Here is a 16,247-nt window from a genome sequence, read left to right on the forward strand (position 1 = left end):
TATGTGGGACGTTTGAAAGCTGTGCTCTGTTCTCGGGGATTTTACCTTTATTTTTTAAGTACTATTTTTATCAGTTTCTCTTCACTTGGAATTTTAATTTATTGCTTATTCTTTTGTTCTTATCTTGTTTGGTGGTTTTTAAAGTTAGGGCTAGTTTGCATTCCTCCTTTTCCTTGTTAATTGGGTTGATGGGGGGGTAATGAGGCATTTTTCTCAGTGCGTGGCTGAAGGTTGATATTTTTAATATTCTTATTTATTATTGGTACTTAGGAGTTGGTGATTTAGTTCAGCTAGGCTATTTACAATTAGCATGGATCTACAGCACAATCCACGGGAGGGGGTAGTTGAGGCACAGCCGGGCATGGTGCAGCCATGCCGCCACTGATCCACCTCCTGACCGGTTTGCTGTGCCGCAGTTGCAAAGCGAAAATGAAATTTCCCCCAAGCCCAGTGAAACTGCTCCATTCAGTTCCACGGGGGCTGTGCCACCAGTTTTGCAGGCGCAAGTTTGCACCAGCAAAAGGGGTGAGGCTAAATTTGGCACCGAGATATGCTGCCACCGCTGCAGCACTAGCAGCCATGCATGGAACTGCTGCAGTGCTCCCCAGCACTGGCATAAGTGGCCCTGTGCTGGTGTAAATGCCCATTTAGCTGGCGTTAGTGGCATCTACATCGGCACCGTGGTCACGCTGCCTCAAAAGCCCTTTCACACACACCCTTAGGATTGTACTGTTAGACTCCCTTAAATACCTCCCTTAAAATTCTGATGTAGTATTTGTTGGGGAGGTTTTTTGTTTTATTTTATTTAATCTATCCCAGCATGGGAACTTAGCATGGAGATGTTTTATGCTTTTGTATCTATATTTGGTATTTAGAATTTCTGATCATTTATACAGATAGTAATTAAAGTTATTATGAGCCCCGTGGCGCAGAGTGGTAAACTGCACTACTGCAGTCCAAGCTCTACTCACGAACTGAGTTCGATCCCAACAGAAGTGGTTTCAGGTAGCTGGCTCAATGTCGACTCAGCCTTCCATTCTTCCAAGGTCGGTCAAATGAGTACCCAGCTTGCTGGGGGTAAAGGGAAGATGACTGGGGAAGGCACTGGCAAACCACCCCGTAAACAAAGTCTGCCTAGTAAACATCGGGATGTGATGTCACCCCATGGGTCAGGAATGACCCGGTGCTTGCACAGGGGACCTTTACCTTTTTAATTAAAGTTATTAGAGACTTGAACATTTGAGGAATTAATTGGCTTAAATGAATTAACTAGTTTATTGTCTAGATTTCAGATTTGTACTGGCATAATTTAAAACCAGTGTTGCACTTTGTTAGTAAATACAATATAAAGGTGCGTTACAATATGTCGATTATAAAAAAGATACATATTCATTTGTCATAATGACGTGTATACTCATGTATTCTGGATCCCAAGCTTTGAGGCAAAGCACCTCCTATGCATGTTTATGTATATCCAGTCCAAAGTATCTTTAGATAGAAAAGCTCTCATATGACAGGAGGGAGATCTTAGAGGTCCGCTGTCAGTCAATCTTGACTAAACTAGGATAACAATCAGTGTAAAGCAGCTCCTAATATCCAACATTATGTTGGATGTGGCAGCAGTTTTTCGAATGTTCACTAATAAACCAAAAAGCATGATTTCGCTATCTAACATTCAAATTCAGACATTTGAAGATACACAAAAACACGATGGATATTTGACCAAGGTTGACAGAATAAATTATATTTCATCTCTTACTTGTCCATCTGCACATCCAGTGACAATCTGTTTATTTTCTTCATCAATGAAGAGACTTAAGAGAGGAAATGCTGTATAAAACAATGCCACTGTTATTCTTAATATATTACACTGAAATGCATCGCACCAGTTCAATCGCCTGCAGTACAAAGATGAAGCAGCAGGAACTCTTTGTTCATTCAAGTTGTTGTATAGACGTTCTTAGTGCTAACAATAGGAGCCCCGTGGCGCAGAGTGTTAAGATGCAGGACTGCAGTCAAAAGCTCTGCTCATGACCTGAGTTCGATCCCGACAGAAGTCGGTTTCAGGTAGACGGCTCAAGGCTGACTCATCCTTCCATCCTTCCGAGGTCGGTCAAATGAGTACCCAGCTTGATGGGGGTAAAGGGAAGATGACTGGGGAAGGCACTGGCAAACCACCCCGCAAACAAAGTCTGCCTTGGAAACGTCGGGATGTGACATCACCCCATGGGTCAGGAATGACCCGGTGCTTGCACAGGGGACCTTTACCTTTTAGTGCTGATAATACAGTAATTGGCACTGTCAATTGACTTCAGTTGGACAAAACGGGAATGAGTGGTTGTGAAATCAGCTGTTCACTCGCAGCAACAGAGATAAACTTTCAATAATGAATGTAGCAAATGTGAAAAGTGGAACAGCATAAGTGTACAGTTTGAAATTTCTCAGAGGAAAAGAATTGTTCTCACCATGTTAGATGGAAATGAAAACTATCCACTATTTCTCTGTGGAAAGAGAGTGGAAACGGTGAAAATGAAACTCAGTAGACAAAACTGAGGTGAGTTGCATGCTAGTCACAAATGCAATTAAGAGAGCTGTTATTTTAAGGGAAAAGTTTCCAGAAGAGAGAACTTGAAGCAGAAAACCAGCAAGGTGTGAGTGTACATCTGTATGTGTGTGGGCACATGTTTAACCCTTTCCCTACCTGCATTGGCAATTTTTTCTTACTCCAAACATTACTTTATGAAATTTACCTTGTAACTTTTTTTTGCCATCAAGTTGCAGCCATAGGGTTTTCAAGGCAAAACACATTCAGAGGTGGTTTGCCATTGCCTTCCTCTGCATAGCAACTCTGGTATGCCTTGATAGTCTCCCACCAAATACTGACCAGGGCCAACCCTGCTTAGCTTCCAAGATCTGACGAGATTGGGCTAGCCAGGTCAGGGCACCTTATTACTTGCTTTATAAAAAACATTATTTTATATAGTTCCAAACATTACTTTATAAAATGAGGGATTCATTGATATTGACTCATTTATCTTTAAAAACCTACCTGTTATCACTGTTGATTGATATATTAATAGTCCAGTACAATAGTCCCATACCTTTTGAAAAACATGGTAACATTTAAATATCAGTTTAGATCATAACAGAAACAAATTTCCAAAACATCCACTGGAGTACAACATAAAGTGATATGATGAATAAGGAAAAGTCAAGATTTCAAATATGTATTCACTGTCACTACTGCTGTTCTAAAATCCTCTCTGTGTAGAGATCTAATTGTTTCTTGACATAGAAAATTACTGAAGCTAAAACATGTATTTTTGGAATTAATCATACTAAACTCAGTGTATACAACAACTGGGGAGGGTTTTTGGGTTGTGTGACCAGTCTGTTGGCCCTCCAGAGCAACTAGGTGGCCACTCTGAAAACAACAGACAATTAGCTGGACCACCAATCTGACCCAGCAGGGCACTTTTATGCTAAATTTGCTTTAAAAACAAAAAAGGATAAAACATAGACCCATTAAAACCAATGGGAGTTTTCACAAAATGGGGACTGAGCACCACAGACCAAGTAACATAGTAAATCCCATTATTCCTGGTATCCAATTTTCACCTTTAATATCTGATTAGGGAAAGCAGATATGAAAGTTGCCGTTTACCAAGTTTAATAGGTAATCTACTAATGAGAATACCCTTTCATTGCTTTTAGTTTACAATGATTTCATGTTCAATAACTGAATGCTTTTACTTTTAGCGCCCATATCCTGATCCAACTGGAATATATATTTTAAAAAAACCAGATACAAGCTCCTTGCCTTAAAGCTTCTATCTTCAGAAACTGATATAAGTATATTTTTCTCCCAAGTACAAAACTCAGCAGCGGTCACTGGAGCCAGGTGGCCTTCCAATTCAGCAAGTATAGCCTCATCCTAAAATTAATCCATGAAACAAGCAAATCAAATTGGAAAAAAAATTAAAATGATACTGTTTGTTACTGTTTTTTCATATAATGTCACTTATTGCAAACAATTGGCATGGCCGCTTGCCAACTCGTAGCTTGCTGTGCTTGTGGCATTTCACAGAAGACTGAATACTGAATGAGCATTTCCGATTTCCTTCCAAGAGTAGCAGCTATACTGGATGGCACAACAGCAAAACTATCATCCTTTTGTGTGAACGATAGCCAAAATTAGTTTTATAACAAATGTCATACTCCACCTTTCTTCCCAATGGGGACATCTTCCCAGTGGCTTACATCTCCTGTCCTGTTTTATCCTCACCACAAAAACCATGTGAGACATGTTAGGATGACAGAATGTGACTGGCCCAGGGTCACCTGGCAAGCTTGGGGGCAGTCCGGGGATTCGAACCTGGATCTCTTAGACCCTAGTCAGAAACTCTAACCGCAACGCTATACAGGTTCTGAAAGGTTAAGGAAGTTGTTAAACACCCTTTGTTTTGTAACACAGTGGATATTTTCAACCCTCCTTGTCTGTACTGCCTACACCTTCCTGGCCTATCATGAGTAAAAACCTTTGCTTCCACTGCAAATACCAGAGAAATGTTCTGGATTTGCCAGGATATTCAAATCCCTTAATTTCTGGCACTGCAGGTCTCATCGTCATCCTGAAGCTGGTGGCCAATTTTGATTATCTTCATTGTCTGATGAGTTATGCCACCACAAAGAACTTAGTTTCCATGGCAAATAAAATTGGGGTTTCTTGAGATGTGGGCCAGGATATTCCAGTTCCTTTCAAGTTTGGCATTCAATTCCCACAAGTGTCCTTAAGATGGTGGCCAATTTATTTTCTGTTGTGTTATGCCTTCCGCAAACAGACAACCTTAGGTTCCGTCACAAAGAGCGTGGGGTTGGGGTGGCTCTGGAACTAATATGGGCCAGGATGTTTCGATTTCCTTCATGTTTGGCACTGCATCTCCAATGATCAATTTTTGAAGTACCGATTTTTCAGGAGCCTAGTGTTATTTTCTGAAAAGTTGTGCTTGCCGCAGACGGACACTACCTTTTATTATTATAGATTCCAATACATCACTTATTTATGCTTGTCTGGCTCAGACATCATATTCCCAGTCTTCCATAATATGGTCTGCTGGATCAGTATGCCACCAGTTTGCAGCTCCCTCTGCCTCCTCCGTTGTCATTCTCCAATTCCATACCCTCCTTATTGAAGCTGACCAAAATTTGTTGTTGCATCTGGATCAGGCAAGTCCTTGGAGAGCTGCCGCTGCTCGGCTTTGGCAGCTGCTGACATCAGCCTTACAGTGGTGAGAAAACGGCAGATCTTTCTAATGCTTGCTTTGCCATGATTCTTACTTGTTTCTTTTCTCGCAGACTTCTAATGGCAGACAATAAACAGAGCTTGGAAAATGTCCTGTTTCTGCACAGCAGGCAGGGCACGCACTGGGGACCTGCCTCCACCAACAACGGAAAGGCTCTACGAGTTCTTCAGCTCGACCCTAACTGCAGAGCAAGATGGGAGGACTAGCTCTCTTAAGGATATCCTCCTCTATCGATTAAAACAGTTTTCAATTCCTAGTTTGAAAGCAAGCTTGGACGTAACTGTAGTTTGCATGATTTGGATGTCATAGAACTCTATGGATTGTACAAACAAGAGAGGGAGGGAAACAATCACGGGACAAGAGAAAAGAACATGGGGAACTATACAAGCATCTGGAGGATCAGGAATATGACACCAGGCCCTCTCTCATTACTGGGTTCCTAGGCACATCTGGTGTTATTAGTTAAAATGCCTTTGGCACAAACCATCATGAGTGTCTCATATACAAGATCTCCTGAATAGCTGGAAGCTACATAAAGCATGACTGGGTTGTTATGCTATCAAATGAGCTTTCCCATTACTAATTTCCAGGGTATGCTACCGTACTGTCCTCCTCATTTAATATACTTTTCACAGATTTCTGGCATTTAGTTAGTTACAGCTATATAAACATGAATATGTACTTTAATTTTGAAAGTGAACAGAAATACATGTTCTCACCTTTGCATTTAGCATGAATATCCGATTGCCAGCACATACTGCCACAGTCTGGTCATCTGGACTAAATCGAACATAAAGTACCATTCCCAAAAGTGTTCCTATAACAATGCCTTGTGGCATTAACCCTGCAGCAATGGAAAAGCTCCATTAATAGGAAATATATATGAATCGGGGCCTTTTCTGGAAATGTTTCCTATTCAAATTTAAATAATTTTGATTTTTACCGTAAATAATATTAGCGAAATTTAAATAATGTTAGTAAAAAGAAGCAAATACACCATGTACAAGCCTGGACCATGTACAAGCACTGGGGTTTGTCCAAGCTTCATATCTCACATTTAGCCTATCTAACAAGATTGATTTGCAGCAAAACAGCCCTGACATTAGACTATATTTACATACGCGGGGTGGAAAAAGTTTCTGCCCCACATCGCTGGTTGAAATGCAACTGCAAATCAGCCTACCTCTATGGCTATCAAACAGTTCAAAAACCTGATGCAAACACATTTAAAATGTCCTTTTTTCACATTTTCAAAATCCTGTTACTAGAACATTTAGAACTGCCTTTCTGATTTTCATACTTGCAAACCAAAACCCAGAAGAACTTAAAAGCATTTCAAGAGAGAGTTTATTTCAGAACTTCAAACATTTCTTGGTAATTGTATGCAAGCCAGTAATTATTCAATAGCGTATTCTAATTAAACTATATTTTACACAGAGAGAGAGAGAGGCCTGGGGGATTTGGAGGGGAGAGAACCCACCCTCTCCTCCCTCACCAGTCCATCTACTCACTGGCTCCTGTTCCTCCCTCACCTGCCTGCATTGCCACCCCTCTGCAGATCACATGGCAGTGGTGGGCTCAGTGGCAGCTGCCTCACCAATACTTCCATGGCTCACACAGAGACAGGAGGTCAGCAGTGGTGTCGCCTGTTCCTCCCCTGCCCTCCCACATCATTGCCACCTCCATAACTCACCCAGCAGTGGAGAGGAAAAAGAGGCCAGGCAGAGGGAGTTAAGTGGTCTGTGCCTGTGCCATCCTTGCTCCTCTGTTTTGTAGGGATTTAACCCACCCCCTCCATTTCTGTTAACATACTGGACTTTCTTTTACTGTCAGAAACCAAGGTTTAAAATGCAGGCAATATTGTCGTGGCTGCCTAGCAGCAGACACAGAGGGTACTTTTTCTTAAAGCTATAGGCACTGCTTCTATTATTTTAGATTTTTAACGGCATATTTTTCTGCAAACCTGAGGCTTTTCTCAGGTTGTACAAAGATCTGTCTTGTCTGTTCATGTCTCCCATCTCCAGATTTAAGTTTTAACAAAAGGGGCCACATTGAAAATTAGAGAGAGAGAGAGAGATGATGTAACTTAAACATTCAGTATTTATTGGACTTTTCAGCTCAATCCTTTTTCTTTTATTCCATTTACGTTCACCTCCATATTTACCATATCCTTTCTTACACAATGTGTTGTTTTATTACTGAAATCATGTTAAAATGCCCCAAAGTTCAGTATGCAGCTGGCACTATTTATTTTGGCCTTCTACATTACAACATGACAAAACAAATCAAAATCAGAAGTTTAAAACATAATTATTCTTCCAGTCTACACCTCCCAAGATTCAGAGAAGCAAATCCCCACCTAACAATCTATAGTCAGTTAACTTACAGTATCTAATCGGATACAGATTTGTATGGAAATAAAATACAGCTGTTTCTGTGATGTTGTCTCAACATATTGCCCCCCCCCCCCTTTCAATCACTACGTCTAGTTTTCTGAGGACCTGGAACTGCTGAGAAGGTTTAGTCCAGGTGCAATAATAAATATACAGTATTCACCTTGTAGCACCTTCTTCAAACATTCGTCCAGGTTCCACACGATCACATAGTCACATGAAGCAGAACAAATGAGGAGTGGATTGACTTTGCTCCCAAATGCCAGTGCAGTAATTGAATGGTGATGTCCTATTAAGTGTAATGGCTGACAAAATATGTTATTAGTATTTTGACATGCATGTAATATACACAAAAGCAAAACTCGCGTTTCTTCTCAAGCGTTCATTTTATGTACCAGTTGTCTCAGTGTGATTTATTGTAGCTCTTAACATTTTAGACAACTTATAAACATAGCTACAATAATAGTCTTCTAAACCCTGGCTAGGAATACCAGTCTATAGATATTTACAATGCTTAAATGCCTAAAATTCCAGCTTTGGCAGGCCTCCCAAAGGAATTCCAGAAGTTGGCTAATTCCTGTGTCTTTCTTTTTGCATTCACTATTTGAATGTTACACACAGAAAGCATTACTAAAAAAGGCACTCTTGATGGACAACAGATATTGCAATGGGAAATAAAGTGAAAGGCATTGGCCACTCAGTTTTGATTAAATAAGGCATAGTTTCTTGGGAGTAAATCCCATTGAGCACAAACCAGCCTTTCTTTCCATATACATGTGTGTCTACATTTACTTGTGTGTCCCAAGTGTAACGCATAGAATATAGTAGAACTTAACTTGAGTAAATGTGCATAGGACTGGACAGCATGTAACTCTGTCATTAAGCCACAGTTTACTGCTGTACTTGCCACAATAAATAGTTATGTTTTCTCTTCAAAAACAAAAACTCAAACCTGGACTTTAGATCATCTTTGCACTGCCAATACTGTTATATTTGTTTTTCTGGATATGATCTCCCAACAACTGTTTCCATTCATTTCAAGAGGACACACCCAGGAAAAGTAGAGAATGGGCTTCATTCCTTAGATAGGGTTGCCAACTTCCAGGTGATGGCTGGAGATCTCCCACTATTACAACTGATCTCCAGCCGACACAGATCCGTTCACCTAGAGAAAACGGCCGCTTTGGAAGGTGGACTCCATGGTTTTATATCCCACTGAAGTCCCTCCCCTCCCCTCCCCTCCCCAAAACCCTGCTTCCCTCAGGTTCCACCCCTAAAATCTCCAGGTATTTCCCAACCCATAGCTGGCAATCCTATCCTTAGATCAGTGCTTCTCAAACTTTTTGAAGTGGAATCCACTTTTAAACCTGACATAGTTTTCAAGACTCAGTTGTGAAGTGACTCTTAGTACTTTCCTCCTCCCCAACATAAAATGCAGGAGCTCAGTTTATTATTTAACACTGGCCAAGTTTTATTTTATTTTCTTGTTTAATATTTGTAAACATACAACATTACTGAGCAATTGACTAGTCTTTCACAGTCTTTTCACACATTATGGAAAGTCAACCCAAAACGTGCATTCAAGCCCCTACCCAAAAGCCTCCCCTCACAGCTCATTCTGTTTCTCCTCCCTCTTGACTTCACAACCCACCTGCAAGAACACTGCAACCCATTTTGAGGTCCCAACCCCCAGTTTGGGAACCACTGCCTAAGACCATCGATTTTAGCATTTTTATAAAGTGAACACTGAGAGAATCAAGGTTGTTGTTTTTTTTAACCTGGTGGTCAGTGTCATCAATCGTTTTCCATATACAAAGCTCATTCCCATTCAAAGGAAAAGCACAGTAATGAAGGCCGCAAGCAAGCTGAACATGGGATTCTGGCACTTTGGATTGAAACACTTGCTTTTCGAGAACTATACCGCTGCTACATCCTTCTTCAGTAAAACAGAGATCCACGGGGCTTTCCATAGTACAGCTGAAAAAGACACCAAGTAAGTGTATAATTAGAAAAATATTATTCATTGGCACTAATTTTAGAGCTATTTTTAACTCAACCTAAAGTACTCAATAACCTTATCAAACATGGGGCCAGGAGCCCCGTGGCGCAGAGTGGTGAGCTACAGTATTGCAGTCCAAAGCTCTGCTCACGACCTGAGTTCGATCCCGACGGAGAGGTTGGTAAAATGAGTACCCAGCTTGCTGGGGGTAAAGGGAAGATGACTGGGGAAGGCACTGGCAAACCACCCCGTAAACAAAGTCTGTCTAGAAAATGTTGGGATGTGACATCACCCCATGGGTCAGGAATGACCCGGTGCTTGCACAGGGGACCTTTACCTTTTAAAGTACTCAATAACCTTATCAAACACTATAGGGGGGAAAACGCATGGGAGGTTTTGCCTTGGATTTGCCGCTCTCTAGATCAGTGCCGGATTTACGTATAAGCTAAACAAGCTATAGCTTAGGGCCCCACTCTCTTGGGGCCCCCCAAAAAATTTAAAGTAAAAAAACAAACCTGGATGTACATTGTGTTTCTAAAGGAACTTTTCTTTTTGCCAAATGCCAATGTGTTTGCATTATTACGTTTGTTATGAATAAAAAATTATTATTATTTAAGTTAGAGCTTAATAATTATTTCACTATTAATACACTTCTTAATTGTATTTCAGTTCAACAATTACTTTGATAAAATACATATTTTTATGTGCAAATGGCTTTAGATACCTATTAGGTCCATAAATTACCATATATTCAACACAAAAACCAGCAGCAATTTGTTGTTGACAAAGAACAGCTGGACACATAAAGGACCGACCCCATTACTTTCAATAGCTTAGGGCCTCATCAAACCTAAATCCCGCCCTGCTCTAGATGCACATTTCCCCCATCTGAATTCCCAAAACTCTGCATGGGGGCTTATTTTTGAGTTTTGAGAATTTGGCTGGGGGGGGAGGAATGTGCATTTAGAGAGCGGCAACCCCAAGGCAAAACCTCCCATGCGTTTTTTGCCCCAGCACATTTTGTGCCAAATGCCCTGCACTTCTATTTAACTCCTGAAGGGTGCATAAATACGGTATAAAAAGGCAATTTTTTTTACTATGTATGGGTGTGAAAGCTGGACAGTGAAGAAAGCTGATGGGAAGAAAATAGATTTCGTTGAAATGTGGTGTTGGAGGAGAGGGTTACGGATTCCGTGGACTGCCAAAAAAAAAAAAAAAACAAATCAGTGGGTTACAGATCAAATCAAGCCTGAACTGACCGTAGAAGCTAAAATGATTAAACTGAGGCTGTCGTATTTTGGTCACGTCCTGAGACGACAGGAATCACTGGAAAAGACAGTCATGCTAGGAAAAGTGGAGGGCAGCAGGAAAACAGGAAGACCCAACAAGAGATGGATGGACTCCATAAAGGAAGCCAGGGCCTTCAATTTGCAAGATCTGAGCAAGGCTGACAAAGACAGGGCATTTTGGAGGACTTTCATTCATAGGGTCGCCATGAGTCGGAAGCGACTTGACGGCACTTCACACACACACACAAAAAGGCAAAGGTCCCCTGTGTGCAAGCACCGGCTCCTTCCTGACCCGTGGGGTGACGTCACATCCCGACGGTTGCTAGGCAGACTTGGTTTACGGGGTGGTTTGCCAGGGCCTTCCCCAGTCATCTGTACACACACACACACACATATATATATTCCTTCACCTTAAAATTTCGAAGTATGAATTTAAAAGAGCTAAACTATTATTATCTCCTTAATGCCTTATTAGCTGGATACGGTGGGGGCGCTTTCGTCGGTTCTCCCAGCTCCTGGCCGGCTTCTGCTCATGACCGCTGCCGGCGTGAAAGACGAAGACGGAGGTGGTCCCAACGCTTCACGCGGGCGGCCGAACGCGACAGGCGACAGGTTGCCAAGGCAGCGAAGACGCCTACGGCAAGGCTAATGGGCCAATTCCAGCCGTCCCGCCGCCAAGCGAGACTGCTTCTTGTTATGGTTTTGGTGGTTCTTCTGAACGACCTGCAGGGTCCCTTCCTGTGTGTTTTATAGCAGGGATGCTGAATTAATCTTGTGTGTGCGTGCGTGTTAAGTGATTTCAAGTCGCTTCCGACTCATGGCCACATTTGCCATTTATAGAAAAGGGCATGAGTCCAGTAGCACCTTAAAGACTAACAAAAATATTTTTCTGGCAGGGTATGCGCTTTCGGGAGCCACAGCTCACTTCTTCAGTAGTACAAAAGGGCAAGAGTCCAGTCGCACCTTCAAGACTAACAAGAATATTTTCTGGCAGGGTATGAGCTTTCGGGAGCCACAGCTCACTTCTTCAGATAGTAGCACCTTCAGAGTCCAGTAGCACCTTAAAGACTAACAAAAATATTTTCTGGCAGGGTACGAGCTTTCAGGAGCCACAGCTCACTTCTTCAGATACAGCTAGATACAGCTGAAGAAGTGAGCTGTGGCTCACGAAAGCTCATACCCTACCAGAAAATATTTTTGTTAGTCTTTAAGGTGCTACTGGACTCTTGCCCTTTTTGACTACTGCAAACAGACTAACACGGCTACCCACTGTGAATTATCTCCACAGAAAATATTTTTGTTAGTCTTTAAGGTGCTAATCAGTGGGTTCTAGATCAAATCAAGCCTGAACTGACCCTAGAAGCTCAAATGACTAAACTGAGGCTATCGTATTTTGGTCACGTCATGAGACGACAAGAGTCACTGGAAAAGACAGTCATGCTAGGAAAAGTTGAGGGCAGCAGGAAAAGAGGAAGACCCAACAAGAGATGGCTGGACTCAATAAAGGAAGCCACAGCCCTCCATTTGCAAGATCTGAGCAAGGCTGTCAAAGATAGGGCATTTTGGAGGACTTTCATTCATAGGGTCGCCATGAGTCGGAAGCAACTTGACGGCACTTAACACACACACAAGGTGCTACTAGACTCTTGCCCTTTTCTGCTACTGCAGACAGACTAACAAGGCTACCCACTGTGAATTATCTTGCCATTTATGCACGGGAGGTTTTGACTTGGATTTGCTACTCTCTAGATGCACATTTTCCCCACCTGACTTCTCAAAACTCTGCATGGGGGCTTATTGTTGAGTTTAGAGAATTTGGATGGGGGAAATGTGCATCTAGAGAGCGGCAAATCCAAGGCAAAACCACCTGTGCATAAATGCCCCCTCTATGAATCAACGTCCTCCAAAACGTCCTATCCTTAACAGCCTTGCTCAGGTCTCGCAAACTGAGGGCCGTGGCTTCCTTTGTAGAGTCAATCCATCTCTTGTTGGGTCTTCCTCTTTTCCTGCTGCCTTCCATTTTTCCTAGCATGATTGTCTTTTCCGGTGACTCTTGTCTTTTCATAATGTGACCAAAGTACGACAGCCTCAGTTTATTCATTTTAGATTCTAGGGTCAGTTCAGGCTTGACTGGATCTAGAACCCACTTTTTTGGGGGGAGTGTTGGCGGTCCAGGGTATCCGTACGGTATTGCTCCCAGTTTCGTTGACGCACAAACTCTCTCACCCAGTTAAGGTGTGCGTCCTAAAGGGGCACAGAAAAAGTGGACGTTTTGCCATTTTTATGAGAATGTCTGTTTCATTTTAATGGTACTAGTCTGTTAGGTACAGGTGGCAACTTTGCTCTTCGCACTGTTATTTAAAATGAAGGGTTTTTCCCCACTACAAGGGGCTGATGGTGTTTGGTTCTTGTTTCCAAAGGGTCTGCTAGGAGAGGAAAGCTTTGGATTGGACGGAAGTATGTTTGTTAGCACTGGAGGAGGGACACATAGTGGAATTGTAAGGGAAGATACACCTTCTCAGTCTACTGAAGTCAATGTATTAAGGTATAACTCTGCTTGGGATTGCCCTGAGGGTTAGTTCAGGCCTTAAATTATGACTGGAATAAGCTTTGCAATGTGAAGTAATAGTGTCTTTGAGCATGTATAATGTGGCTGTATCTTACCACTGAGCAGTCAGAACTAGCCTCTACACACCTATGCTGGGCACCAGGCCTTCTAGTTGTGGGGGTGAGACTTGGGCAGAATACTTCTAGAAATTCCTGGAAGTTGGAAATGTGGGGGCAGATGAAGTTCAGGGAGGGCAGCCAGGTACATGGGTTCTGTAAGAAATAATGGTTTGTGATATAGCAGGGCAGAAGCAATAGATCCTGTGGCCTGCGCTTATGCCTTCACTTCTCCTGCCTGGCTCTTCAGTGCAACTTACTCCCCAGCTCAATAGACTAAAAGCAAAAACCACCACAAGGCACTGGGCGCATTGTGGTGTGCATTAGGTGACACTTGTGCTTTGGTCTTGACTTGTTGCATGCTAGCTAAATACACTGACCACCCTGTCCTAACATTGTCTGTGTTTTTCATAAAGCATTTTCCCCATGGAGTTGATGTTATGGTTCATATATTTGGACTTTATTCAAATATGTTTCTGTAATATGAAAAACACATTGCTAAATTTATTTTCCAGTCCATATTTCTTATCCCAGTATTGTGTAGATAAATTCTGTTTTGTAATAAATAGTAATGACTCTTTGTGCTTGTGTGGTGCTGGGAAGAATCCATTGGCCCGCTTGCCATAGTGTTTCTGATAGATCTATTCTGTAATCCTTGCCAATATTGAAGAATGTCTCAAGAAATAAAGAGCAAATTAAACATAATATGTTTGTTTGGGCCAACAAGTGTTTAACTACTGGCACAGGATGTGGTCTGAAATCATGCTAAATCAGAGGACTATTAAAAGGAAGCAGAAAGTTGGGTATAAAGTGCTAAATTAATGGATAAACTGTGTTGTAGGCTGCCACCTAGGGATCCATATGTAGCAATAACTAGATTGCCTGTTGGTTATGGGCTCACCCACATGGATTACTAGCTTTCCTGGATCAGGTCTGGTTTTGACTATGGATTGCATTGGCTGAATGAGTTTAGAATTAGGGTATAAATCCTGTTGACTGCAGTTTGACTTATATGCCTGTAATTAAGTGCAGGATTGCATTTAAAGTCATGTGAATCTAATATGAAACAGACAAAATATTGTGTTTCCATATGTAATTTAATCTTCCCATTCTTATTATTTAGAAACACTGTATATCAAAGGAGAAACATCTCTAACAGAAACCACATATGCCCCAGAAAGAGTATCCAAGCTCAATACTGTGAGCAGTGTACATATAAAATAGGAACAGCATGCAAGTTAGAGTTTTCCAAGTATTTTTAACATTGTAAGAGAAGTACTTTGTAAATCTAGCTGTTAACGTGTTATAACTGTAAGACAAAAGCCAACTAGTTTGCTTATTGAATGTGACTGACTTTGATGCTGCTCTTGGCAGATGGAGCTATACTTGCTCGGTTGCAATCCATTGACATTGTGCTGGCACAATTCTAAGTATAAAGTCCGGGAACTCACCGTATGATTGACATCTTTAAACCACTTGTGTAATTCCATAAGAACTACTCTGGATTAAATGGTTTAAGAACTGAAGCACAAGTGGCTTGGAACGATGATGTTCCAAGGCTCTGCAGCGAAATTTGCCTGAAATGATGCCACAAACATTTTTTGGGAATTTCATTTTTTTTTCTTTACACTTTTCTCACGTTCATTGCGCCCAGCTTTTATAAAGCATTTGCTCATTGCATATAACTGCTTTTCTGCTCTGTGCAATCATACTCCTCTAACTTTGGTATAATAGTAGGATTTCCTTTTTAGTGATTTTGATACTCTTCGATGTCTGCAATCCTAACACCACTTTCATGGAAAGCCCTATTGAATAAAATGGTATTTGCTTCTGAGTAGACTTGGCTAGGATTGCTCTCTACGTTAAATAATCATAGTTGTTTGTTTACTGGAGGTCAGACAAAGGCACATAATCTTATATTCTAATAGCGAATTCGGCCAAATCTTTGGATACTTAAATCCAGTGACTGGAGCTGTGAAGGGGATGACAAATCTTTCTGCAAACCTGAAAAGGGCCCCAGATTTGCAGAAAAATGTGAAATCATAAAATAAAAATATATTGGGCAGTTTAAAAAACCCAAAAATGATAAACAGCCTGTAACTTTAAGCAAAAGATTCCCTTAGTGGCTGTTGCTAGGCAACCATGGTTTTCCAAGGCTTGGTTCTGTCAGTAAAAGCAAGGGGAAGGAGCAGAGCCCTTTCCAGTCCTATTTTGGCCATTTAGGGAGGACTCATTGGAGCCAGGCCTGGAGATTTTGGGAGTGGAGTCTGAGAAGAGCGGAGTTTGGGAGGTGAGGGACTTCAATGGGGTATAATGCCATAGAATCCACCTTCCAAAGAGGCCATTTTTTCCAGGTGAACTGATCTCTGTCACCTGGAGATCAGTTGTAATAATGGGAGATCTCTAGCCACCACATGAAGGCTAAGTTAATTAAAGGAACAGCACGAAAGCTCAAAAATTAGGCAACTATTTAACATAAACAAAAATCATCATATACAAACATGTGCATCCATAAATGATGTATGTATATGATGATTTTTGTTTATGCATTTAGGTTGATACATGTGAAATAGTTGTCTAATTTTTGAGCTTTCGTGCT

The 16,247-nt window shown here is 41.5% G+C and overlaps 1 protein-coding gene across 1 annotated transcript in view; it reads right to left on the minus strand.

The window, feature by feature from the left end:
• WDR27 (WD repeat domain 27) overlaps positions 1–9,666 on the minus strand; it is a 117,428-nt gene extending 107,762 nt beyond the window's left edge. Inside the window, exons 1-6 of the mRNA XM_056852973.1 lie at positions 9,475–9,666; positions 7,860–8,001; positions 6,023–6,147; positions 3,821–3,934; positions 3,050–3,101; positions 1,760–1,830 (exon numbers count right to left, since the gene is read on the minus strand). Coding sequence (XP_056708951.1) covers positions 1,760–1,830; positions 3,050–3,101; positions 3,821–3,934; positions 6,023–6,147; positions 7,860–8,001; positions 9,475–9,666 — 696 coding nt within the window. The remainder of the gene's footprint in view (positions 1–1,759; positions 1,831–3,049; positions 3,102–3,820; positions 3,935–6,022; positions 6,148–7,859; positions 8,002–9,474) is intronic.
• Positions 9,667–16,247: the final 6,581 nt, after the last annotated feature.

Source organism: Euleptes europaea, chromosome 7 (assembly GCF_029931775.1).
Source record: "Euleptes europaea isolate rEulEur1 chromosome 7, rEulEur1.hap1, whole genome shotgun sequence".
In the NCBI taxonomy this organism is placed as follows: domain Eukaryota; kingdom Metazoa; phylum Chordata; class Lepidosauria; order Squamata; family Sphaerodactylidae; genus Euleptes; species Euleptes europaea.